The 27,540-nt window shown below is 45.3% G+C and overlaps 1 protein-coding gene across 7 annotated transcripts in view; it reads right to left on the bottom strand.

Annotated features, from left to right (window-relative positions):
- Positions 1–687: 687 nt before the first annotated feature.
- Positions 688–27,540, bottom strand: part of TLN2 (talin 2) — a 464,397-nt gene continuing 437,544 nt past the window's right edge. For 5 of the 7 annotated variants that reach the window (XM_012443139.2, XM_064361371.1, XM_012443140.3 and 2 more), the window contains 7 exons: positions 23,779–23,884; positions 22,819–22,943; positions 9,319–9,444; positions 6,976–7,038; positions 6,661–6,888; positions 3,773–3,898; positions 688–2,374 (listed from right to left, as the gene is read on the bottom strand). In XM_012443139.2, the coding sequence (XP_012298562.2) occupies positions 2,246–2,374; positions 3,773–3,898; positions 6,661–6,888; positions 6,976–7,038; positions 9,319–9,444; positions 22,819–22,943; positions 23,779–23,884 (903 nt within the window). In that variant the 3' untranslated portion in view covers positions 688–2,245. The remainder of the gene's footprint in view (positions 2,375–3,772; positions 3,899–6,660; positions 6,889–6,975; positions 7,039–9,318; positions 9,445–22,818; positions 22,944–23,778; positions 23,885–27,540) is intronic. The other 2 variants (XM_012443144.2, XM_064361373.1) reach the window with 1 other exon arrangement.

Below are 27,540 nucleotides of genomic sequence, written 5' to 3'. Positions count from 1 at the left end.
GGCGGGTGAGGGACAGACAAGAAACCAGAACCACACCAGGTGATAGCTGAGAACCAGACTCCCCAAAGCTCCCAGCACTGGACGACTCCAGAAAGGAGTTATTTATATAGCTGCTACCACAATAAACTTTCTTCAGTGGCTGTTACTTAGAGTTGTAAAGGACAGGCCTTTCCATTTGGTTTGTCCCCGGAGGTTTTTCTGGTATCAAATGCAGTCAAGGTTTTAAGCAACTCTGAGGCAGGGTGGAAGAACTCACTGCCTGCTCCTGCCTCAGTCCTGGGATTCCAGGATGTGACGGGGACAGGTGGAAGAGGAGCAGCTGTCCGGGGCACCGCAGAGGAACAGAGGGTGGGGTGGGCTGGGCCACAGGGGGTTCCCAGAGTCGTTACAGGAGGCCATTAACACGTCGTGACCCTGAGCATTGGGGTCTGAATCCTGAGTACCTCCGGAAGCACCTGCGCCCCTCCCCTCAGTGTCCAGCCAGGGTAGCCGTGAGGTGCTGAGCAGCCCTACTTAAAGAGGGCGAGCCGAGGGCATGCCGGCTTTTCCCCAGGATGCTCGGGCTCCAGCAGCTCCCTCCTCTTCAGAGCTGGTGTCCACACACTCAGTGCCCTACAGACTCACTTGCTTTTCCTTTTCAAAATAAACTCCAGTATGTGCAGCACTTACAATTATCTTACGAATATGGGAAGCTGTCAAAAGTTTAATTATATGTTTTTAAACCATGACATGGGCTAGGGTTGAAAGATCATCAAGCGAGTTCGAAGGGTGACATCTTTGGAGGACCAAAGGAGCAATATCCCCCACTCGGTGGAACTTTGAAACTACAGCGTGGATGGAGTACGAGACATGATGGCATACGGAGGGTGAGTGCCTTTAACTGTCGCCAGTTTTGAAAGTCATGTACTTCCATTCACTTTTATCTCCCCCACCATGAATTTTTTCAAACATTCTTGCTACCTGGCATTAGACTCTGTCCCACAAACCATTCATCTTTCCTGCACTGCCTTGGCTAACGGCTCAGATTAAGGGTAAATTCAAGGTCCGCAGGTGCCCTTCTCATGGGAGGGCTCTGAAAAGGGGAAAGAAAAGAGGGGCAAAATACGAAATTCTGGGAGTGTGGCATCCAGAAGATGGACTCTGAAAAAATCTTATATCTTCACTTATGTGATAATAAGTAAAACTATCTTGTTAAAGGTTCACATTGATTTTAGGATGCATTTAGATTTTATAGATATTAAGACTGAGAAAAAAAGCCGTCTTGGGTTGGAGGACAGGAGACAGGTTTGTAAGCAGATGCCTTCCAATCTGGACTTGTGACCATTCTGAAGGCATAAAACCAGTGTGGGACCTAAAGATGAGTCACTGAGGAAGCTCTTACTTAGCATGCTAAGTCCCCACCCTGGACACTGAGACGACAGGCGTTGCACTGACTGTCAACTGGGAGACGTGGGTTTGTGTGGATGAATCTGTACGAACTCAAACAGCCTCTGCAGAATATGGAGCCCACATACTTTATTACAGCCCCTGCTCACCACGCCCTGATGGCCTCCCACAACTCTGCCCTTTGGACTATGGAGGAAAAAAATAATTGTTCAGTTTTCTGGGCCACAAGATAAAGATGGGTCTAGGTTGTACAAGGAACTTATACACGGAGGCAAGAAAGCGTGCAAACAGGAGCAGGATTTTTTTTTGCCCCCTGGGTGAGCCAGTGCTCAAGACATGGAAGGAGGACCTGAGTCACCCTCCTAGTGTCCACATGGGTTTGTGTTTCTGGCTTTTATTAACCATGTCCAACTCCAGCTTCTGTCTCCTCCTGAGAGGAAGAAGAATATTCTATGACATCAATGATTGCCTCTGAGCCATTATTTTTTCCCTATTGTGGTATCACAAAGAGGTCCAGGAGGAGGCCTAAGAGAAGGACCAACACAAGCAAAGGTGTCTGAGAATGACATAATACTGACTTTTCTTCATTGGTAACAGTCCACGAAACGTGCACCCCTCTCCTGAGACACAGTGAGGCATGAGGGGACGCGGCGGAGGAGCTGTGGGTAGGACGTTGTACCGTGTGACATCACGATCATGCAGCTGGTGCTGATGGGACAGATGTGAGAACAAGCACGCAGGGCCCCAGGTTCGCCCTGGGGAAGGTGGGCGGTTTCCAGGTAAGTGCCCAGCGTCTCGAGCACTGTCTGTCCAGTTCAGGCAGGGCCATCCCCTGGGGCTCGCCATCTTGGCTTGCACCCTAGCCCTCATCTTCCCTCAGCTCAGTAGGTAAAAACTTATACTGCTGCTGGCGGATCTGGGCGAGTTTTTTCCTTGCTTCTTCCAGTTCTCGCTCTTTCTTTAGCATTTCTTCCTGGGCGGCGATGATCTAGAAAGAAAGCAATAAGCTGGATGGACCTAACGCTTTCTAGAAAACCCTCCCACCCCACCGCTCATGAGAGTTTCCAAGGCTCCTGCAACCGTGGGGCACAGCAGGACGTCAGGAATAGCATTCTTAGCTCTGGAGACCAGCCTCTGTCACTGTTTGTTTGGGTTTTGTGACTAATGACCCAGCTGAGCCATGAAAACAAGCCTGTGATTTAACAGCAAATGTCTACTGCAGCCCTACTGTGCCCCAGGCTCTGGTGTGAACGCTCTACGTGGACAGTCCCTTCACTGAAGTGGCTGTCCTGTGAAGCATGCCCTGTTGGCAGTCTTGTCTTTCCAGTAAGAAATCTGAAGCTGAGAGATGGAGGTCCACTTCTCTGGAATCACCCAGCGAGTGGAGGAGGACCTGGTCCAGGTATGGGAAAGCTAAAGCCCAGCCCCGACCCACCAGATGGCCCCCAAATGCTTATTTCATGCTTTGAAGGTGTGATCTGAGGAAGACTTGCTTATAGGTATTGTGTGAAAAGGGTTAGGTGTGTTCGAAAAAGCCAAGTCAGTTCTTTCTCTGGCTTTTCAGAGCCTTTACCAGGGCGAGGTTATTAAGTGCAGCCTTCTCCAGCCTTATTTGCTCAGAGACCCTTCATTGTGAAACTTCTCATGGCATTAGTGCATGGAGAAACACATTCTGGTAAAAATACATGCAGTGCACAGCCAAACACAGGGTGTGGTTCAGGAAGAGCTAAGGCGGGTATGAGGAATCAATAACTTCAGCACTCCTGGAACGGATAAATACAACAGTCCCCTACAATGGATTTACAAGATGGACACATCAAAAAGTACAAGCCTGACTTCCTGGAGCTTTTCTCCTTACTCCCATGCATCAGAATGCAATCCTGCCTAAGTCTGAATCCTACCTGCTTGTATAAAAGCTCTGGTAGAATAATATTACTGTCCTCCATTTTTGTTCTCCCTCTTTTCTATGATAGAATTATTGATTTTTATCTAGGCCAGTAGTACTCAAAAAAGAATACTACATTGCCCAGCCTCCCGTGCAGCTGGGTTGGCCATGTGACTAAGTGCTGACCAGTGGTATGTCAGACAAATAATGCCTGCAGCTTAGGGTCATGTCCTCCCTCCTTTCCCTCTTCCTGCCAGATAGATAGAAAGCTGAGGGGGCTACTGAGCCCATGTGGACCAAGTGGCCAAGGGTCACATCTCTGGGGTGGTAAAAGAGCAAGGCAGATGGATCTGGTCCTCAGAGAGGAAGGAAACACCACACCATCTCTGCTACACGAGGAAGAAATAAACTTTCATCGTGAAGTTACTGCTCTTTTGCCTCGCTGTTAGGACCCAACAACTGTCTCGGGAAGTAAACATTGTTCTTGATTTAATCACAAACCTGAGCAATGCCCCCCACAAACTTGGTTTTCACTACAACATCGTCGTCATCAGCTTTGCCAAAGGCTGCCTTCTGGGCTGCACGGACAAGATTGTCTGAGGCTCTTTTCACAGCATTTCCTGCCGCCTGGAGAGTGAACAAAACACACATTATCTCATTAGCAACAGCCATTTGGGCCTGGCAAGGACAGACATGAAGGTACAGTTTGTGAGACCGCAAGTCAATTTATTATCCAATTATAACACCAAGTTCTCTAGCCAGCAAGTACTCATCTGTCTGTCCATCCATCCATGGATTCTACCAACACTGGCACCTACCTAATCGCTCACAGGTGAATGAGACAAAGTGCCTGGCCCCCAGGGAACATGCATTTTTGAGAAGAATTACAAGTATGTAAATATTTAATAAATGATCCCAGCAATGTGATATATGTGTTAACAGAAGCCTGCCTGAGTTCTGCCTACTGGGTCTGGAAAACCGCCTCCCCGGCCTCCATCTGATTAAGCACATACTTGAGGACTTGGCTCAGACATCACTTTCGCCTGCCTGCCTTAGCTCTACCACACCCTACCCCTCTGGGTGCCTGGACTGCGCTGTGCCAGCTTCTTTGCACACTCGAGGCCAGCTGTCCCCTCCTGGACAGTCAGCAATTTGAGAGCAGGGGCAGTGACTGGAATCCCTGCATCCGTAGGAGTGGCACTGTGGCTGTCCACGGTTGGTGCTCACGGAGGCTTTCTGAAGGAATGAAGCGCTAACCGTATGGAAGGGCTGGGGGCTTCACAGTAACTAGGGCTTTTTGCATTTACTTTTAGGGTCTCAGCTGGGCTTTCCACCACAGGCTCTAAAATGGGCAATCCACCGCTAGAGACAGGTACAGAAGAGCCTTTCAGTCTTCCTTTGATCTTCCTTAAGGGCTGTTTCCTGTATTGGCTTATTCTTAATGCTCATGAAGTATGTCCCCAGGGATGTGTTCTCCACCAGCTTAGGTCTGGAATTTTCTTCTCAAGGTGGTTAAGGCTTTATTAAACCTCTTGTATTTTTGTCCAGCCCGACTTGGAGTCGAAGGCTTGTGCTTGAGGGTTTGCCAACAGAAAGTTGGGAGTTCCTCTCATTCAAAGTTAACTGCCCCATCTGGTCTGTGAGCTAAAGTGACCGATGCAAAAACTCTGAAGGCTTGCACAGGATGGGAAGGGAACCAATTAATACTTGACAAGTAATCACAGCATGCTTAGTCACCAAAGGGTTTATGAGGTCAGAAATCTCTAGCCCACTTTTCTGATGTGAAACCGAGGTTAAGAAACCTGTCCCAAGATTTTGCCGCTAGCAAGTTTTACAGCTGGGATCTGCACATAGGTCCATCTAGCCCCAGTGAACTCCTGAGACATTTATAAGGGGCTCAAATACGACATTGCAGCATCCAGTTAAATCAGTAAAGATGGGAACAAGAGTGAGGCTGCATTCCATCTGTGTAAATCCTTAGGACTTCAACAAAGCACTTACATATCCGTTCTCCTATTCAACCCTTTAAGAGTCAGCATGGGTAACTCTATCCCCATTTTACAGATAAAGCCACTAAGACCTGAAAAGTTTTGAGTGGTTTATAGAAGATGATGCACCTAATAAATGGCAGAAGCAGAACTTGAACCCAGGCGTCTCTTAACTCTGAAGTTTCCTCAGGAGTGTCCCCCAGACCCAGAAATCACATATTAACAAACACACAGCTCCTCAGTTTTTCTCTGGGTTTATCCCAGGCATCATATAAAGATGAGGGAGGTGGGTCAGAGGGGGACTCGTGAGGGCCAAACCTCAGAAATGCACTTTGGGCCTTTTACGATACAACAACAGTTCTGAGCTCTGGTAGAACTGCTCCAACATCTCTGCCATTTATGATTTGCTTCATGACTCATGTGAACGTACTTTTAGCAATATAGACAATCTGCATTTTAACACTTACAAAAAAATTCAAAAATCGGAAACAAAATGCCCAAATTATAGGGAAATTCTGGCATAATCAGTTGATATAATGTCATGCAATCATTAAAAATGAGACTCATGAAGAATGAGCCAGCTAGCTTTGCATAGAGAGGTTAATGAAGCCTTATCTTCAAGGAAAAACTACCTATGATAAAATGTTACGTGAAAGAAAGCAGAATGTATCTTGCCATGATTACAACTGGACAACACTATTTTGTATGTAGATAAAAACGAATAGAAACAATGATAACATTTGATAGATGAAGATGTTGGGGCCATGCGATTTTTCTCATTTAAGCATTTCTTTTACTGTGTTTAAAATGTTTTTGTAATTAAAACGGTCAGGAAAATGTATCAGCTCTGGGACAGACTTGACTGTCACCTTCGTAACATGTTCTCTGGGCTCTGGGAAACCTCAGCAAGTCTCATATAATCGCAGTCCTTCTGCTCCCTTCTGTAGCAGACACTGCCTGAAGGCCTCCTCTGAAGCAGGCACAGATGAAGGTGTGGGATCTGCATCTAGGAGGCTCACAGCTTGCTCAGAGACCGACCTGCGCTGGTGGGTACTGTGTGATGGGAACCTGAGTGGTCTGGTGAGGGGCTCTCAAAGGACAGAGTGGGGGGTAAACTGCCCAAACTCTGGGAGTCAAGGAGGGCTTCCCAGAACAGGGGACTTTCAATTTGAGTCACAAAGGACAAGTAGGGGTTTGCTGGGTTGGGCTGGTGGGGAGCAGGGCCCCAGGGCATGAGACTGGAAGGCACACAAAGAGAATGGCAGCTTGGTGGGGCAGCAGTGGTGGATGCATGGACGCACGCAGTAGAGGATGAGGCTGGAACGTGGATAGAACTGGCTGATGAAAGGCCTGGTGGGTCATGCCAAGGAAGTGAGGCTTGTCCCCTTTGCTGATACTTACCCGCTCCAACAGGAGTATTTTCCCACCAGCATCAGTGACCATTACCTGTAGCCGCCTCATGGCCTCTGAATCCTGGTCGGCCTTCACCTTGCAGGCCACCAGCAGCTGAGCCGTGGAAGCGGCGACCTGCTTGGCAGATGAGATGAGCTTCTCCTCGCTGGCGTGTCCCTGAACGGAGGCATTGGCCGCCTCACAGAGACTGCTGGTCGCAGCCGCCACCATCCGGGCCTGGAGACAGTCAATAGAGAAGTGACTCAAGGCCCAAACCTCCCTCAGGGGATCCAAAAAGCAAACTGGAAGGAAAAGGCAACTCACAGCAGAAATCAGCCCCTGTGACCACTGTCCGTCGTCTGCAGCGTTGGCAGGGATGGAGCCCACCTGGAGAGCGGGGTGGAGAAATCGTCCATGAGGGCAGGCAGCCCCAGTGGCCTGCAGCCCTTCCTCCCACACCTTGCACCTCGCTTGGTGCCTCCCGCCACCAGCACAGGCCTGGGAATGGAGCAACCTTTCTCACGGGGGCTCAGGCCATGCCAAGACAGCACAGAACATCCTGGCAGGATTCACCACCAAGAGGCAATGGGAAATGCTAAGAATGACTCCATTTAGCTGCGGGGTACTGCGTTTCTAGGAAACTGCTGAGAAATGATGGCTTAGGGCTGTCTTTCTACACTGAACTCCTCTGCTGAGCTTTCTCCATTTTAAATTTGGGAGCCACTCTGTGCACCTCCCTCTGGTTCAATTGAGAGCAGACCCTTGTCTTAAGGAAATACAGACTATTTTGTCAGGGGTGGAAGAGAAATAAGAGGCTGGAAGAAACATGGATATCTCTGTTTCTATTTAGAAATCATGGGAACAAGTAGGACATTTTCTGTCCAGATCTAAAGGGAGAAGCAACAGGAGGAAATTACCTTTATGCTTTTGGGACGTGCCTGGTGAGGTAAGAGAGAGTATCTCAATTTGAATATGAAATTGGGGATGTGTCAGCAATGACAAGCACCATCTCAGGGCTTGCTGAATGTCAGGTAAAACTCCAAGGTCCTGCCTGTAATCCCATAGTTCACCCAAGTCCGGCTGAACCTCCTTCACCAACAACTTTTTAAATGCTTGAACGTGTAAGTTCCTTGGAAGACGGATAGGGACTCTGCCATATCCAAGTTAGATTCTCTAGTATCTAAGCAATATATCAGACACATAGCTCTTTATCAATGTTGAAATAACCAGGATTTTTTTTTAAAGATAGGACGTTCTGTTCAATGACATATTTGTGGTCTTTACATGCTGACCAGCCAGCAAGAACTTGCTGAGTACGGACGAGATAGGCAAGGTCCGCATTCCACTGGCTCGACAGGGGCTCAATGGGAAGAAAGGGGAGAACAGCTTGTGTGCCAGGTGGGGAGATGGGCATGGACCAGTACTAAGTAACATACAACACAATGGTTTAGAAGGAGCAGTCAAGGTATGTGGACTAGACTAAGACGTTGCTAAGCTCACAGGAGACTTCCTGGAACCTAAAATCAGGCACAACCTTCCTGTCTAAGCTGCGAGTTCTTGGGCCAAAACACAGCTCACGTCCACCTAGCTGCAGGCTGACAGCAAACACCTTTTATTTTATTTTATTTATTTATTTTTTTTGAGACGGAGTTTTGCTCTTGTTACCCAGGCTGGAGTGCAATGGCATGATCTCGGCTCACTGCAACCTCCGCCTCCTGGGTTCAGGCAATTCTCCTGCCTCAGCCTCCTGAGTAGCTGGGATTACAGGCACGCGCCACCATGCCCAGCTAATTCTTTGTATTTTTAGTAGAGACGGGGTTTCGCCATGTTGAACAGGATAGTCTAGATCTCTTGACCTCGTGATCCACCCACCTCGGCCTCCCAAAGTGCTGGGATTACAGGCTTGAGCCACCGCGCCCGGCCTACACCTTTTAATATTAAACAGAAGTGAATGATAACCATGGCGACCAAATTTCCCGAACCCACAACCTGTCAGGTTTCTGTAGAATCTCTCCATTTGAGAGGCTCTCTGAAAGCCAATGTGGATAGGAAGATTCCATGTATATGGAAATAACAAGACACACGGAGCATTTTAAATCAGAAGACTGTTCCATATCCAGCATTACTAATGTACTAAAATTCCTCTGAATCTTTGAAAAACAACTATACTTTTATGCTAAAGTAGACAGAACGGGTGACTAGAGATAAAGGTGAAGAAGTTTCAGATTTAAAATCCGACTGGCCCTTTCACCAGCAGACTTAGGAAAGTGCTAACTGCAAAGTTGGACAGCATTCAGCTCGACAGTCCTATCGGAGCCCTGGCAAGTGGTATCATAAAGCTGCCCACCAGGAAAATATGACAGTTTACATCTTTACACCGCCTAATGTACAGTGGGAATATAAATGTCTCATTCAGGCCCCAATCACTGCCTGGAATGGAAAGCTTTCCTTAACAAGAAGCAGATGAGAGGCCCAGAAGCCAAACCTCTTATTCTGTTGGTCTGAATTCTGTAGTTTTCAGTCACTGAGCACAGAGAATGGCAATTCAGGGAGGGAAGGTATCGCATGTGTGTCCTCGGTCAGGACACAGGCTTGCAGCTCTTTTCCTGGGCCCGCAGAGGCTCTCCTTATGTGAGTGTCCCACACGTGGTCAGCGCCCTTACCCACCTTTCCTTGGGCCACCAGCTCCCTCTGGGCTGCTGAGGCCGATTTGACCAGGGCGCTTGTGGCAGCAGCAATGGATTTAGCAGCTTCCAAGATCTGTTCCTCAAAGTCCAGGGTCTCATCCGCTTGCTATAACCAAAAGAAAACAGCATCACATGCAATTCATATCGACAAAGGGCTCTTTCTTCTAGACCACTTACTGCCGGTCACCTGGCTCTTCACCTGCCTATTGTTTTTTGTTGACAAACCACACCTGAAATGGCACACTTCCTTAACAAACAGCAGACGCGAGGTCCCCTGTGCCAACTTTCAGGACTCTAAATCAATTTGGTTGCGCCACCCTCAGGTCACAGCGTTGAAGATGTGGCTGGTACCTTTCAGGCATTAAGAGTTAGTGGCCAGGCACAGCAATACATTTCTTTGTGTGATACAATACATATCACACAAATTTTATCCTTTGACCTAATTTTAAGTGTACTGTTTGGTGGCATTAGTACTAATACACTGACCCTGTTGTAGAACAGCAACACGAGGATAGAAAGGTCAGGATGCCGCTCCACCTGCAGCCCCTCCCCCGCACACCAGAAGGAAAAAGCCGTTAGCTTGACATCCCACAGCAATATGAAATCAGCAAATTCAAAGACAGACTCATTTTCTGGAACAGAATCTTTAAAGATACACATTCACTGTGAATAAAGTATACTCAAAGGGTTTTAGCAACATCAATAACCAAAATTGAAATAATACATCAAAATCAAAAAAGTAGATCATGGCACTCACTCTCTTCGAGAGCCTAAGCCTCAAAAATGAACCAAAAAAAAGGAAAGATGGCTATCAGTTCTGCCAAAGTCTTCTTTTTCCTGGGTAAAAAACAAAGCAAAACAGCACTGGCATTTCCCGAGCAACTGGCTGAGCAACAAGAGAGTTAGAGACCAACCACAGATTGCCCAGCGGTGAAAAGGAAACCAGGGCAACACAACATCAAGGCGGAGCTTGTTCTGCCCGCTGGACACCCGAGGCACAGCTGCACCTTGGGAAGAACGCTGGGCACCACTGCGGAGGTGTTATCAGACCCTTAGGGCTCTGGTCTAAATTCACCACCACCTCCTTTGCTGCTAAAACAACTCAGAAAGTTGAAGAGAAGCTTTGGGGAAGTGGGACAAGTATAAAGACTGTGGTCCCAGGCTGCACGGGTTGGAGCATCACAGTTTTGTGGGAGGTGGTCAGATTAGACCTCCAAGGTCCCCTGCACGATAACATTGCATGACTAAGTCAATCTAGTTAAGCTGCCCTCAGGTCACACAGTGTTGACGATGTGGCTGGTACCGTTCAGGCATTGAGAGATGATGGCCAGGCCCAGCAATACTTTTGTCTGTTTGGTAAAATATATGTAACATAAAACTTACCCTTTTATTCAATTTCAAGTGTACAATTCAGTTGCATTACAGGTACTCGCACTTCATGCAACAGCAATACATTTTTAACAGTGCCCACCATGTACCAAGTATTTTGTTAGGCACTTCTACATACACTGACTTAATTCTCATAAAAAAAAAAATGATCCTATATTGGAATCATCTTTATCCTTATTATTATTTTTTTGAGATGCAGTTTCACTCTCGTTGCCCAGGCTTACAATGCAATGGTGCGATCTCAGCTCACCACAACTACCACCTCCCGGCTTCAAGCGATTCTACTGCCTCAGCCTCCCCAGTAGCTGGGACTACAGGCATGCACCACCATTCCCTGCTAATTGTATTTTTAGCAGAGATGGGATTTGTCCCTGTTGGTTAGGCTGGTCTTGAACTCCTGACCTCAGGTGATCCACCCGCCTCAGCCTCCCAAGGTGCTGGGATTTCAGGTGTGAGCCACCGCATCTGGCCTATCTTTATCCTTATTTTTACAGAGAGAAATCCCCAGCTCAGGAAGGTAGATTATTGGGTCAAGGTCATGTGGCAGCGTGAAAAATCTCAATCAGAATCTAAACCTAAATCTAACTCCAAAATGAGGCACTTTAGCCGAAACCACCCCTTAAGGCATCAGTGAGGCATGATTTGTGCCAGAGGTTCAAAGTCAGGTGCTAATGCTCCCATGTAAACATCCGACAGGAGGGATACAATTCCTCTCCAGCTCTCTGTTCTTCATGGCCACATCTTAACCCACGGAAGGTGCTCATCTTTTTTCTTTACAACCCACATTATCAAACTAACATTTCAATGCACTTCTAGTGGCTCTGAACACTGGGAGCATTTCAGAAGTTCTGAGACAAACTTGTGTGTTTCTTCTTATTTCTGACCAAGTCTTGCTCTAAGAGTATTCAGGACAGAAATGAATGCAATGCTACTAGACTCATTTTTGATTGATGAAGTATAGAATTTGGTGACTGAAATACAGAAATGATCCATTTTAAGCCATTCTCGCATGAAAGGAACTCTTGTAGTAGGTCCAAAGTAAATTACAGTAGGCTCTAATTTAAATATATATAAATAATATACATCTTAAAATATATATTTTAATAACCTTGAGATGAAGTGCTTCTCTGGAAATTCATTCTGCCAAAGAACGTCAGGCACATAACAGACTAAAGCACTAGGGAAATCACAGGATTTTTGACTCCAAACTCATCTCATTTTGCAGATGAGGAAACGGAGGCTCGTGGGAGCTCTTCGTGGCGGTTCCTGAACTCTCCCATGCTCTTGCCTAGGTGGCTTCAGCTACACTATGGGTTCCATGCCCGAGTCCACAGTGTGGAATACTCTGTTAGATTTCTGATTTCCCAAATTTTAAGATTTTCAAAAACGAAATTTCCTGAAAATTAAATGCTAAGTCTTTAGGAAGAGTAGATCTGATAAAATCAGTTGTGATGAGATGATCCTAAGAGCCTCTTCCACATCTTCCGCTGCCTGGGAATTTTTTTTTAAACACATGCTTGAAATAGATATTCAACTGGGAAATATTTTTGACACCCACAGATTTTTCTGGTAATGGCAACTGTTATAATGCTCTTTGATGAATTTTTATTTTTCTTTCCATAACATCCTATGTTTTAAAACAGACATGGCAGAAGGCATTATCTCTGGGAGACATTTGCTCTGATTAGAGCGTGTTAGAGATTCTCCTGAGAAAGGCTGACTGGGATGGGAACAGGGATGAGGGGCTAATGTTAGATGCTACAGTTTGGGTGGAGTACCCTGATGAGACCTGCCTTCTGACTCCTCGGTCCCTATTTTCCTGTATGCCAGGTTTATGACTAAGACAGACTGTATACCCTATCTTTACTGCTGAAATCAGACACCAACGCTTAATGTTTCCTCATACCATACAACTTCTAGCCTTAGAGAAAACGGGATCTCCCCAAGCCAAGGAGACTTGGTGAAAAACCCAGATGTCCCCTCAGTTCCAGCTCCCACCAGCATGCAGAAGAGAACAGGGGAGAAGGTAGGAAGGACACACACTTAACCACATCACAACAAGGAGAGAAACAGAATTGGCTTGGTCTTCAAAGGAATTTCCTACATAAAAGAATCACAATTAAAATGCACAATTTGTTAGTGGAATAGTCCCCACTGCAGCTGAGACACTAGGGAGACTAAGAAGAGCAACAGGGTACACAGTGACTCCAGGGAAGGATCTGGAGGGTGGGCCCTCACAGGGAGCTCTCATTCCCACCTCTTCACCAGAGAGGCTCAGCTGGTTGGTGTCTTAAGATCCTTTTTAGCTGAGATGTTACTGACCTGACCAGGGTGAGTCAGATCTGTCCCTGTGGTTTACAGAGGGTACAATGGAATCCTCACTTCTGGGTTTTTCATTCTTTCAACAATTGAATCATGTAAAGACCCACTAAAATAATCTTTTAAAGATTATGACTAATCCTGTGCATGTGGCTATTTATATTTCTTTCTAACTACTGGCCTCAAGCTAAAGCAAGGAACTTAATACTTTCATTAAACAGGATAAACTGATAGTCTTTAGCCATAAGAAAGAATGAGATCCTGCCATTTGTAACCACATGGATAGAACTGGAGATCATTATGTTGAGTGAAATAAGCCAGGCACAGAAAGACAAACATCGCATATTCCCACTTACTTGTGGGATCTAAAAATCAAAACAGTTGAACTCATGGACATAGAGAGTAGAAGGATGGTTCCCAGAGGCTGGGGAGGGCAGTGAGGGGTTGGGGGGGAGGGGAGGCGGGGATGATTCATGGGTACAAAAAAAATAGAATGAATAAGACCTACTATTTGACAGCACAACAGGGTGACTGTGGTCAAAAACTTAATTGTACCTTTAAAAATAACTAGAATACTGTAATTGGATTGTTTGTAACACAAAGGGTAAATGCTTGAGGGGAAGGATACCCTAGTCTCCATGATGTGATTACTTCACATTGCATGCCTGAAGAGTTTGGCTGTGTCCCCACATAAATCTCATCTTCAATTGTAGCTCCCACAATCCCCACCAGTCATGGGAGGGACCTGGTGGGAAGTAACTGAATCTCATGAGATCTGCTGGGAGTTCCCCTGCACAAGCCCTTTTGCCTGCTGCCATGTAAGACATGTCTTGCTTCCCCTTCACTCTGCGCCATGATTGTGAGGCCTCCCTGCCATGTGGAACTGTAAGTCAATCAAACCTTTCCTTTATGTATCACCCAGTCCTGGGTATGTCTATGCAAGCAGCATGAGAACAAGCTGATACAACGCCTGTATGGAAACATCTCGTGTATCCCATAAATATATATACCCACTATGTAACTTCAAAAACTAAACATAAAAAAAATTGTAAAAGAAAAATAAATGGATAGCCCTTGCTGCAGAATCACCTGAGGATCTGGTTAAAGATTCAGACGCTGTTTTGGTAGGTATGGGGTTGGAGCCAGAAATCTGTATTTCTTTTTTTTTTTTTTTTTTGAGACGGAGTTTCACTCTTGTCACCCAGGCGGGAGTGCAATGGCGCGATCTCGGCTCACCGCAACCTCCGCCTCCTGGGTTCAGGCAATTCTCCTGCCTCAGCCTCCTGAGTAGCTGGGATTACAGGCACGCGCCACCGTGCCCAGCTAATTTTTTGTATTTTTTTTAGTAGAGACGGGGTTTCACCATGTTGACCAGGATGGTCTCGATCTCTCGACCTCGTGATCCACCCGCCTCGGCCTCCCAAAGTGCTGGGATTACAGGCGTGAGCCACCGCGCCCGGCCAGAAATCTGTATTTCTTACAGACGTGGTTACATGCTACTCTGCAGGAAATGCTAGCCTGGATTCAGGAAAACAAACACATACCAGTTAACTTAATCCCACCAGCCTGTGATCCCCTCCAAGGCAAGACTGTGTCTCTCTAGCACAAAATTGGGCAGAGGAGCCCATATGATGATCAACATTTGATGAATGAATATATCCATTCAAAATGAGTTTCCCAAGTTTAGCCAGAGCACACCGCACAAAGTGGGAGAAAGAAATGCAGAGTAAGCATCCATATCATCAACATCCACTCCTGAGCCACGGTGGACAGGTGCACACACAGCTCTGAGCAGCTTCCTGCTCCGTTTAAGGCCGCGGGTTGTTAACTGTACACTCTACTTGCATCCCTCATCTAGCATTCACAGTTTGCGACATTTAGTCATGCGTGGACATAGAAATGTTAACACAGTGGCATTTTACCGAGAGGCGCTCTTAACAAGACAGTAGCGGGAGAAAGAGTGAACAGATGTACAAACTATCTACTCTGCCTAATGAAGGTGTTTGCTGCTACCTCTGCCTGCTGAATCTAACTTCTTCTTTGATACAATGTTCTTTTCCCCCTTTCCCTCCACTTGAAAAGGCTATTGGCCAGGTGCCCACCAGCTTTTAGCAATGGTTTCTCTTGTGCTTTCTAGCCGACTCATGTTGATGATAGATTTATCCTCACCTGGGCTTTTTGGTAGCTTCTAGAAAGGTCTGAGCACCCTGTAGTTGACCTCTTCCCTGCATGCTGACCTTCCTGCTCACCCTTTAAAAAGTCAGTGGCCTAGTGAGATCCCTCTTGGGAAAGGTTTCATATTGGGTTGGCTCCCTTCCCCCGTTTTCCACTTGGGAGGGTATTTGAGACCCCTATATGTATGCTCTGATGGGTTTAAAGTTCCAGGAGCTATATGTCCCCTGGAAGAGGAAATGGTGGGGGAAGTGGTGTGGAAAGGGGAGAAGGAAAAGGGGCGACCTTTCCTTATTTTCATTTTGGCATTTGGCCTTTCATGGGTTCTGAGAACATGGTCTTCGCACTAATTCATTCACCTTCTAAGCCTATTTCCCCTCCTAACCTGTCTGATGGGGTCTTTACAAGTACATGATCAGTATATGTAAAGCACGGCTGACTCATAGGAGATACTCAAAAACTATGAACGATCAATTAAAAATTATAAGCAAGTAGAAACTATGAGCATAGATGGGCACCAGCTTCTCTCTCAGCACCCGACCAGGAGTGAGTGGGACAATCTGGGTCGTAGCCACTGCTCTGTACTTTGACCATGTGACTGTGGGGTCTTCACTGCCCTTCTCCAGGTATCAGTTACTCAGTTTTCTGTTTGTCACTTGAGGAGCAACTCAACCTTCCTGGTCCGTTAGCCTAGACGTGGACAGTTCCAAATTAAACTTCCCTTAGAAGGCGGTGACTACAATAAGCAGGAACTCCTTTTTCTCTTCTGACCTCTCCTGGCCACCAACACCCCCACCCGACATCCTTACCCGCTTCTCCTGCCCACTGTCCCTGTTGGGTCCTGGGCAAGTGTTGGGCAGGGGAGAGAATGTCCTCCCATTGTCTCTTTCTTGGCCTTTTCTTTACGCCCTGCAATCCCCCATTTCCTTCCCCCAATGAACTTGAAGGTGAGGGAGCATAAGGCACCCACAGGAGATGGCTAAAGGGCTTGCCTCCCTCCCTGAAAACTTCCTTTGAGGGAATGCCTTGTTGAGAGCTAAAAACCAAACAAAACGCAACGGCCACCCTTCTCACAGCTGGCTCCACAAACTCAAGAACCACCCCTGCTATCATCTCTCCAGTGGGGGCTCATGCTTTGCTCGGTGTTACTCAGAGTCTTGCAGAATGCTTGCTACTAAAAATCAGGTCATAGTGCATCGGAAACTTTTTTAAAAATCCTCTTGGATATATATTTTTTAAAGTGTGAACATTTTGCATTTAATTTAAATGTCCCTGAGGGAAAGGAGGAGGCCAATGCGTAGAACTCCCGCAACAGGAGTGAGGCGTGTTCCTGCCAGTTGGAACTTGGAGTGGAGCAGGCAGCCACATCTCTCTTTTTTGTTGTTGCACATTTGGCTGCCACTAGTTTGCTTCTGGTATTGAACCGAGAGATGCCTTCAGGGAGGCCTTAGCCTGTATCTAAAGACCCAAACTCTACAAGGGTTAGATCAGTTTCTCTTTGGGAGGACCCATGGATGGGGTGGCTTCAGGACCGCCACCTTTACTAGTTCTAACTAAAGGTAAACCTCCCAGAACAACTGAACTGCCAAGAGCCAGACACAGACAGCTGGCCTTGTCTCAGGGAAAGCTCTGGAGACACCTTAAACAGGCAACATGAGTGACCGAGAAAGAAACTGCCAAACGGCTGTGCCTGTGACTGGGGAGGGACCACACCCTCTGCATCTGTGGAATAAATGCCAGTTCATGCAGCGTCCATTGGAAAACGTCCGCACTTGCATGATTAGTATCTTGGGAGTAGTTTTCCCCTAGTATCCACTGCTGGATTTTTGTTTTCAAAATGAAAAGCAAGGCCACTGAAATAATCTTTTAATTACTACTTCTGTTTGATTAAAAAAAACTGAAGATTTTGTCACGCTCTCCGTAAAAAAGGAAAAGGGGCCCTTGAATGTCTATATAGAAAGCACAGACAACAGGTAACAGAGTTCTTCCCAAGATTTATCAGATACACTCCCTACATCTTAAGTTCCCTTTATATGTCTATGAAGGGTCTGACAAGGGCCTACTGGTCTATCCTGGAGGGGCGTCTCCTGGGTACATGTACCGGTGAGTTCTCTCATACTTGCTTTTCTTATTTATTTATGTTTTTAAGACGGAGTCTCGCTCTGTTACCCAGGCTGGAGTGGAGCAGTGTGATCTCGGCTTACAGCAACCTCTGCCTTCCAGGTTCAAGCGATTCTCCTGCCTCAGCCTCCCAAGTACCTGGGGCTACAGGTGCGTGCCACCACGCCCGGATATATATATATTTTTTGAATTTTTAGTAGAGATGGGGTTTCACCAGGTTGGTCAGGCTAGTTTTGAACTCTTGACCTCAAATGATCCGCCCACCTCAGCCTCCCAAAGTGCTGGGATTACAGGCGTGAGCCACCACACCCAGCTCCAAACTTGCTTTTCACACTCTGTATGCTCCTGGTCTGGAACCGACAAGTGTCACTCAAAGCCCACGTGCAGTCATATAAAAGATGCTATATTTGTCCTCCTCCCTCCCTGAACAATTGGTTCCTTTTCCCTTCACCATATTAATCAACACAGAGGACATGCTGGTCAGTGACAAAGTCACCCAAAGAAACAAAAAAAATCACATCAATTCAAACCAATGGGCTTCGTCTGCAGGTCCTTCTGGAACCATATTTTTCTTTGTTCATGATAACTTGCTGTCTCTTTTCCATGGCCATCTGCCATTTCAGTCAAACAATGTCAACTGTTTGACTGAAATGGCAGATGGCCATGGAAAAGAGACAGCAAGTTATCATGAACTCAAAACCAAAACCAGTGTTCTCGAGCTGTGTGAAGGAGGGACCGATTGGGGCAGCATCTTGAAACCCGCCTGACAGAACACCTGCCGACACACACAGATCGCTTCTCAATGGAGAAGGATTCCAGAGACAGGTTCCATCGTGTAACTCCGGGACTCCAACATCGCAGGACCCTCTCCTGTTGTCATCACCTCTCTTGGCTGTTGCTGTTGGCAACCCCGTTACTATGCATTCACCTGTAAGCAATGTGGCAATGACTTCTAGACAGTCAGGGGAAGCTTTCATGACTGACTGTTTAAACCATTTGCTCACACCTTTTCTCCTCTAAGACATTGAGCTATGAGCACAGTAGTTCTCTTTCCAGAAAGCAGTGCTCACAGTCATTTGTTGAGAGAACTCAGAATGAACTCACACATACTTCACAGGCTCTTCTACAATGAAGAGGTCAAAACCAACCAAAGGCTGTTATGTACCAGAAAAAAACGTTTTCTGTATCATAATCCCAAACTTCCTGCCACAGTCAATTAGGCTATATAATTATTTTCTGATTGTTGGCTTATTCTAAATATTACCAACCTCCACTGACAAGTTAACCTAAACAGGAAATTTCAAGAGTTTAGTCAACATTGTATTATCTTCATGAGATATATTTAGTCCTATCCAAGGTTTGTATAAAGCCCACTCAGTATCCATGCAGTTGATATGGCAGATATGGTTTATACATTCTGTTACTGTGAGTAGAAAGGAAAGTTACAGAAAATTGATTTGTGCTCCTTGAATGTTTGCTGAAACCCTGACATGAACTTCTACAAATTGAAGACCAGGATAAAAATGAACCAAAATGAAATATAAATCTAGATGTGTTTGAGGTTATGATCCTGACCTTTATTCTATGTCACAGACATGAGTTGGAACCGTTTTTTCCACCGAGAATATTGAATTCCTTAAGGATTCATCACTGCACAAAACTAAGCCGCACAAAATATCCCAGGCTCTTACGAAACATCAATCGTTATTATTTGTTTCTGTAATAAGCAAATAATCTAGTAATACTGGTACAGGTCTCAAACACTACAAGAAGAAATGGAATATAACATGAATTGTAATGAGTGCTCCGTCTTCTAAATCTATTTGTGATTTTAACATGTTCTTTCCTGTTGCCTTATAAACTTTATTAGGAACCCCCGGAGACAGGGCAAGACACTGTAGGAATATGTTTGATATATAGTTGGATTAAATAACAACCTAATATATCAAACATATCACACAGAGGCCTGCAGCAAAGGCATCCAGGTTTGACTGAGCTCGAGACTAGGCACAGTATTGAAGGTTACAGCTGCAGGGGGTGGTCACTTTTGCAGCAACTCCGATACCTGTCTTTGGAGCACAGGTCTGCCTGCAGGTGTGGAAACGGCGCCATTAACAATACTGTCAGCACATGCACCAGAGCTCACTGACATTCTCATTTCCCCAGGTGAGCGGCAGATTCAACCGTGCATGTCTGGGAGATTCCAAGCAAAAAGTGATGCTTAAGTTTTAGGAGCCTGAGGTGGAAATATACCAGGATCATCATGATAAACCATGAGCCATTCTCCTTTAAAAACAGGCAACCTGAGAATGTGGTGAGCAGAGCATTTTAAACAAAACTACTGTCCCTCCCCGAACTCTTCTTGAAAGCAGTATGAATACTCCCCAGAATGGAGACATATTCATTTTACACTGATGGCTTGTGCGTACAAGGGTAGGGTTATAGGGATGTAATAGCAATTGTTTACTTATAGTATCCTGAGGATTTTTTTTAAGGTTTTGGGAGAGAATGGAGAGAAGGGATTAACCTCTAAAGACTGGCTGACTTTTGTCAGATTGTTGTTATTGTTTTTTAATTGGGGAAATAAATTCCTTTACCAAGGCAAACAGGATATTTTATTTCATGCAAAAGTTATTGCAAAGTGTATTGCCCTATTAGGCAGGTGCAAAAACTATGTTTTGGGTTGAAGGTTTTTCAAAACAGTTTCATAGATAATATCCATGTGGCAGGAGCTTCTGGTCATCAGGAAGAAAAAGACTTCAGACCATTGTAAAGCATTCTAGAAGTACCAAGCACCCTTCCTAATATGATGGGAGTGACCTAAGGTGGGAACCCTCAAACAAAGGATTCACATCATCAGTTAAGTTAACCTTGACCTTGGCCAAAGGATTCCTTGGCTTTCCTTTAAAACCCTCAACGTAAACACAAAGGCTATATGATCCTAGAGTACTGTAGGGAGTCCTTACTGGCCCACTTCAGCAGTCACCATTAATTTTTAAGGCGCAGTTATTTTTAAACCATTGTTTTATAAAAGGTTAAAACACAGACCCTTCCATCATCCAATTCCATCATCACTCTTCTATATTCCCCACTTAATTTCTTCATCTGCAGGTATTTTTTTTTTACAGTTGTTATCATGAGTACATAATTCTGCATCCTTTCTGTCATACCATGAGCATTTTCTTAATGTTACACAGTCCTAGCAACCATTATTTTTCATAGCTGAATAATATTCCTTTGAGGAGACACTTGGTCACATCCAACTGCTCATTACTATGAACAACACTGCAAGGGACAACCCTCTCACAGGATACAACTTTCTTCGCCTCTTGGATTTCCTCCTCAGGACAGATTCCCAGAGGTGGGATTAGTAGCTCAAAGGGCACACATAAACCACAAATGGCCCTCATGGGACTAGACCAGCCTTCTCTGACAATGGGGGGTAGGCACGTGGAAACGGGGACTGATATGGACTAAAACTGTCACCCAGAGCCATACACAGGCCTCCCAGCTGAGTCACGGTGGTCTGACCCTGGCAAGGTAATTTGCCTCTTGGTGCTTCTGACTCTAATGGACTTTTTGAAAGGATTAGATGAGTGAGTCCATGTTAAGTACCTAGAAAAGACTGCCTGGCACATGCTTGGCTCTTGAACAATGTGAGCTTTCTATTTTTCTTTTCTTGGGGGCCTGTGGAATAATTTTTATTTCAGGCATTTCCTAGGGAAAAAGTCCCAGACGCATATTTTCAGTGATGATGATGATGATAATGGTGATACAGTTACTATCTACCGAGTCTCACTGTATGTCAAGCAGTGTTCTTATACTATCTTATTTAATTATTACAATAATAATCCTATGGGGCAAGAACTTTAATAATTTTGTTTTCCCATCTGGAATCAAGAAGTGAATGACCAGACAGGGGAAAACCAGGATACAGAGACAGACAAGAGCTCAGAAGGACCCTGAAGAAGGACAAAGGGAAAGACACTGAAACAGGAGCTCTTAGAATACGGTGAGTGTTAATGTTAACTTAGCACCAAGCTCATTCTCCAGGAGAACCAATGTGTCAACTGACATGGCTTCGGCATTAGCAGATAGGGTCCTCCCCAAGAGAGGCCACTCGTGATAAATCAGACGAGGAAATGGAAAGACATTATGCACCAAACCTCTAAATCCTAGTTAATGGTTGACTCTTAAGTTTAAAGTATACTTTTCATTCAAGATTAACTTCACTGACAAAGCAGAAACAAAGGCATAACCAGAAAATGGAGTTGTCCCAACATCCACACTTGGCTCTTAAGTTTGTAAGAAAAACTCTGATGATACCAGGCAACCCAAGACTCTCAGGTGGAGGCCAGCAGAGAGAACCATGGTAAATTGCAACATCAGAGGCCAAAATCCTTAAGTTACATCTTGATGAGAAAATGTTTAAGTGCCTCTCCCAACTCCAGAGCGACTATTAGGTTGGTTCTAAGAATTCGAAGGTTTTAAGAGTGCTCCCAAGCTTAACAGACCCAGTCTGTGTTTATTTCATACACTACACTGGCCCAGGCACTGTTTTTGAGTGGTCTCCTCTATTTCAGGGCCCAGGTTCCATACCTTGGTCTTACAAAATTAGATACATTTTTTGGTATACCTAAATTGGTGGAATCCAACCCTTTTTTGAGGGGAAAAGCTAGATTTTATTTCCAAACATATCTGGGTCCTTAGAAATTGGTGAGTTACATGTACCACCAGGGCTTACTTGAATAGGAAGAAAAAGAGGATGCCTCTGGTTCTGCCACCTTCCTGCTGAAGACGGTCAAAGGTGGGGAAGGAGGTATTAGCTTAACAGGGTTGGGGGCTTTGCCCCTGGAGACAGCACTAGCTTATCATCCTTTTATTTTGAAAGTGTCCTTCTTCCTGCCTAATCTAAAAGTATCTCTTTCCTTTAAATGGCTATTTCTCTTCACATATACTCATAATCTTAAGTTTTAAACGTTTATCTAGATGACAAATACAGACGGGAAAAACATACCAGCTACCCATCCTCTCCAGCATATTCTGAAAAAGCCTGGAAAGAGTGTACTTTTGAAGTTCCCATTGCCCTCTGATTTCCAGCAGTGCTATTTCTTTGTAAAAAGCAAAAGAGAAACCAGAAAACTGGAGGCTAACAATCTCCTATCCAGTAACAGGAACTTCCGACAGGAAGCATCCAACACCTGCTTTAGATAATGGAACTAAATCAAGACTGGAAATGCCCCAGTTCTTCCTTTGGATACCCAGAGGTATTTTTCTGGGTGGTTAACTTGGAAGACTCATCCACCGTTTTTAACCCCCATACTCTAAAACAGTGCCGGGCAGGTAGATCAGGTTTTCTGCTTGCTAATCTGGCCATGGGGAAGGAGCTAATCTCCCTGCAGTACTCCTAGCTCCATTTCTCAGCCACCCACTGGAAGACCCATTGACACCAGACAGGCAACCACAAATGAACACTCACTTTTGGTTTTGCTCTTGGCTTCAGTTGCTCTAACTTCTTAGCAGCAGCTTCAATGGATGCTGCAGCCCCCAGTAACTCCGTTTCTGCAATGACCGTTGGGTCTTCCGGATCCACCCACTCCGTTCCTAGAATCAGTCAAAAGAAGGTGATGCTTGGTAACTGCAGACCTCAGGGCACAGGCTTAATTACAAACAATGGATTTGCACGCACAAAGGCCCCAGGAGCCTGACCTGCATTATCCTAAGGAACCTTCCTTCTGGGCTCTTGTAAAGGCCATCTGGATGGGGATGGGGGGAATGCTAATCCTGGTTTTCTAAGTCAGTTGTGTGTATGGCTCCACCACAGGGTAGTCACCAAGCAGCTTCAAAAATGAACTCATGGACCAAGGCTTGAGCCTTGCTCTGATTTTGAACTTAAAGCTCATGAATATAAGTAAGTATCCTCAGGAGACGCTAGACTATGCTGTAGGTCACACAGAAATTTGCCATTCTCTTCTCCCGGGAACCCAGGAGGAATGACCCCTCAACCTTAATTCACAGTAAAGGAAATTGGTGAGAAGACATTTCCCCGGTGAGTTGACTGCTTCTATGTAAGCATTTTTAAAGGGTGTCCCAACGATGTTTTCAGATAGCATCATTTTCAAAACATGAAGGATTATTGGAATGAGAATAAATATCCTGATGAATGAAAATGGAATGGGGAGTGAGTAGTTCTAGATGGAGGATACCATTTAAGTCAAAGCACTACATATAAGACTAGAGAAGAGACTTGCTTCAGGGAAGATGTTAACTGTTTCAAGCTCACTCTAAACCCATTTGCTTGAAGGAAGTCCTCACTGTATTCCTGGCTGCACCTGCCAGCTGAAGGCCTATGCCAGCCATGCTTTTCCTCTGCGCAGTCTGCTGTATTAGCACTGCCCGGGAGGGCTGCCCTCCACCAAGACACAAGAATCCAGCCTACCTTTCATGGCTTCCGCCGCCTGGATGAGCTCCGTCACAGCACCGGCGACTCGCTTGGAGAAAGCGGCCAGCTGCTGCTTGAGTTCTGGGGTTGGTTTCTGAAGAATCTACAGGTGAAGGGCAAGTCAGAAGCATGAGGAAGATCGTAACCACTGGGAAGGGAGAGAGGCACACTTCTCCTGCTGGATGTGGAGTCAGATAGCCTGGTTTAAGTTGCATCTCTGTCCCAAGTGACTTCAGATTCTTGTGGAAAAACCCTTAAGACTCACTGGGTTTCAGTCTCCCTGTGTGAGAAATGAAAAGCTGGGAACCAGTGGTGTCTCTAAGGTCCCTTCTGACACAGCTCTTAAGATCATAAAGGAGACAGTCCTTACTTGTCTTTTATTTGGACCTTCATTGGTCCTTTATTTGTACATAAAACACACACGTGCACCTGAAAATTACCCAAAGTTTAAGAACATTCTGGCTGGGTACAGAGGCTCACACCTGTAATCTTAGCACTTTGGGAGGCCAAGCCAGTAGGATTGCTGGAGCCCAGGAGTTCGAGACCAGCCTGGTCAACATAGCAAGACCGCATATCTTTTTTTTTTTTTTGAGACGGAGTTTCACTCTTGTTACCCAGGCTGGAGGGCAATGGCACGATCTCGGCTCACCGCAACCTCCGCCTCCTGGGTTCAGGCAATTCTCCTTCCTCAGCCTCCTAAGTAGCTGGGATTACAGGCACGCGCCACCACGCCCAGCTAATTTTTTGTATTAGTAGAGACGGGGTTTCACCATGTTGACCAGGATGGTCTCGATCTCTTGACCTCGTGATCCACTCGCCTCAGCCTCCCAAAGTGCTGGGATTACAGGCTTGAGCCACTGCGCCCGGCCAAGACCGCATATCTTTAAAAAAATTAAAAATTGGCAGGGCATGGTGGCATACACCAGTAGTCCCAACTATTCAGAAGGCTGAGGTAGGAGGATCTCTTAAGCCCAGGAGGGCAAGGCTGCAGTGCCTGGGCAACAGAGAGATTCTATCTCTTTATAATAATAATAATAATAGTAATAATAATGATAAAGAACACGCTGAGTGAAGGCAAAAGCCCCAGGCTATGGGCCAATCAGTACTTGTAACAAAACAAAGGACCACAGGAAATGTGCCACTCAAGTCCTAGAGACAATCCCTGCAGGAGCAACAAATGACAGATCAGGAGGATCATTCCTGAGAAAACAATCCATTTCTAGAGTTTTGACTGCAAGCTCTCCTGGGAAAAGTCCTGAGGATGTGCCCTCTTCGGAATTAGTTCCAAGGTTTTTAAAAATTATCTTTTGCTTTTTTAAATGAATTTAAAAAAAGGTACTGAGAATCCTAAACACCTTTAAGACATTCGCAGCTGATTTCTTCTCAAACTCATCCATGAATGGAACTGTGACACAGGATGAGAGCTCTTCGCCATCTTCCACCATGGATCTAAATACTGGTGCACACCGTCCTATCCCTTCCTCATGCTGAAATACCTCTTCCCATGCTCTTTTCTGTTATCTCTTTCTCATGTTGCCCAATGGTGATCTTCAGATTTAGAAATGTTCAGACAGTCAGGAGAGAAGTATAACTGCTGTCTGTGTCTGCACAATTTTGCAGCTTCTGAATAGGGGACAAAGCAACAGCTTTGGAAATGGACAAATCCGTGTTCAAACCTGGCTTCATCCATTACTGCTTTTAAACCTGTTTTCTCATCTGTAAAGCTGAGATAATGCCTATATCTCAGGGTTGGCATAAAGACAAAATGGAGGCCGGACCCGGTGGCTCACGCCTGTAGTCCCAGCACTTTGGGAGGCTGAAGCTGGTGGATCATCTGAGGTGAGGAGTTTGAGACCAGCGAGACCAACAACGTAGTCTCTACTAAAAATATAAAAATTAGCTGGGCATGGTGGCGGGTGCCTGTAGTCCCAGCTACTTGGGAGACTGAGGCAGGAGAATTGCTCAAACCTGGGAGACGGAGTTTGCAATGAGCTGAGATGGGGCCATTGCACTCCAGCCTAAGTGTCAGAGCGAGACTCCGTCTCAAAAAAATAAAAAATAAAAAAAACTAAAATGGAGTTAACACATGGGGAGTATTTCTCATGACACTTGGAACACAATAGGCAGTCATTAACTGTTGATTCCCTTCTTGGTGCCCCACACTCTTTCCCCTGGCCAGGTAGCACAGTCTTTCTTAGGAATCTGGAAAGATGGCTTTCAGACCCCAGGACCATGACTATAAAGAAAGCTTAGAAAAAAAAAAGATTAGAGGAGTCAGTGGGTTACACTCTGACCAGCCCTAGACACAGTAGTGTATAGATGACATTATGTCATACACACAAATGGGTTGGGCGGTAATCTTTGAGCATTACTTCACGTGCATCTATCCTCATCTTCCCTCCTCTTACAATCTTTTACACTTCTTTCATATTTGCTACTGTTCTATGATGATTCCAGTTGCTCTGTGATTCTCATTCTCTCACACTAGGGCCTCTATATACCACTCAGCAGATATTAAGAACTCAGTAAAGACCTTTGAATGAATGAACACATGAATTAACGAGTGAAAAACAGACCAATACGTGATTGGGACAAATCATACTCTGATGGCTTCTTAGACCAGTTACAAAAGAACACTAGAACCATGGAGAAGTAGAAGGAAGGGGGATAAATGGCTTTTACCTTCCAAGACAGCCAATAGGCAGGCAGTTTAGTTAAGCATAGGTTCAGTAGTCAGTATCAATGGACCTGTGTAACAGGTACTTCTCCTCTCTCTAAGCCTTAGTTTATTAAGTGAGCACAACAGTCTTCCTTATAGAGTTGTAGTGAGAGTATATAAATTAATATGAAGAGCTACTGATAGAAATGTTCTGGTGTGTGGCCTGAGCATGAGAATCTTTTTAAGTTCCCTGGGTGACTCTCATATGTGGTCATAGTTGTGAACCACTGCTTTAGACTTAGATGGTGGCATTTGTCACCACTTAATTGCAGAAGGCTTGTACCGTATTTGTCTGAAACAACATATGCTGTAATGCTACCAGGTTATTAATAGTTATGGCTCAGGATCTCACTAGCTAAGCAGTCCACAGGCATTGGTTTTTCTAAAGTGACCAACACAGCATGAATAAGCAAATGGTTAAAGGTATGGTGGGGACATTCATAATTAATGGTAAAAGACTGGATGATTTCTCCCTAAGCTCAAGACAAGGAAAGGATGTTTGTTCATATACTTCTACCAACATTCCCACAAAGCAGAATGATTAAAGACTTCTGTCTCTAAAAGGAGAGCTGTTAATGCAGAAGTGTACGCTATGACGGCTCTCTCAGACACAGAACAGCGCTGATAAAGAACCTGAGCTTTAGATTATGGAGGAAGAGAGGAGTTCTATTTTTAGTCTGCCATTAAGTCAACATGATTTCTGATAGCAGACAATAGACAGATCCAAATTAAAGCTCTGCCAGTGGAAGCGAGGGTAATTTTAGCCCTGCCGAAGATCTCATACTGTGGTTTTGCAGAAATACTGAACTGTAATAGTTGCAGAGGCAAAGTAGCTGCTTCTTGTCCTGCAATACAAATCCTCTATGATAAACCAGCAAACAGCCAATGCAGGAGGCCACTGCCACTCAAATAGGCATCTCTAAAGTATCACAAAGCAGCTCTCAGGGCAACAGGGAGATGGCTCTGTCCAAATTACATCCTATGTTTGTTGAGAGTTAACTGAATTCTCTGAAGGATTCCCCAGGCAGGGGTCCTCCATT

Source organism: Aotus nancymaae, unplaced genomic scaffold (genome assembly GCF_030222135.1).
Source record: "Aotus nancymaae isolate 86718 unplaced genomic scaffold, 86718_ANA_hifiasm-v0.15.2.pri h1tg000041l, whole genome shotgun sequence".
Classification (NCBI taxonomy): domain Eukaryota; kingdom Metazoa; phylum Chordata; class Mammalia; order Primates; family Aotidae; genus Aotus; species Aotus nancymaae.
Note: the sequence above shows the minus strand (reverse complement) of the source record. Positions and strands in the feature narration are given on the sequence as shown.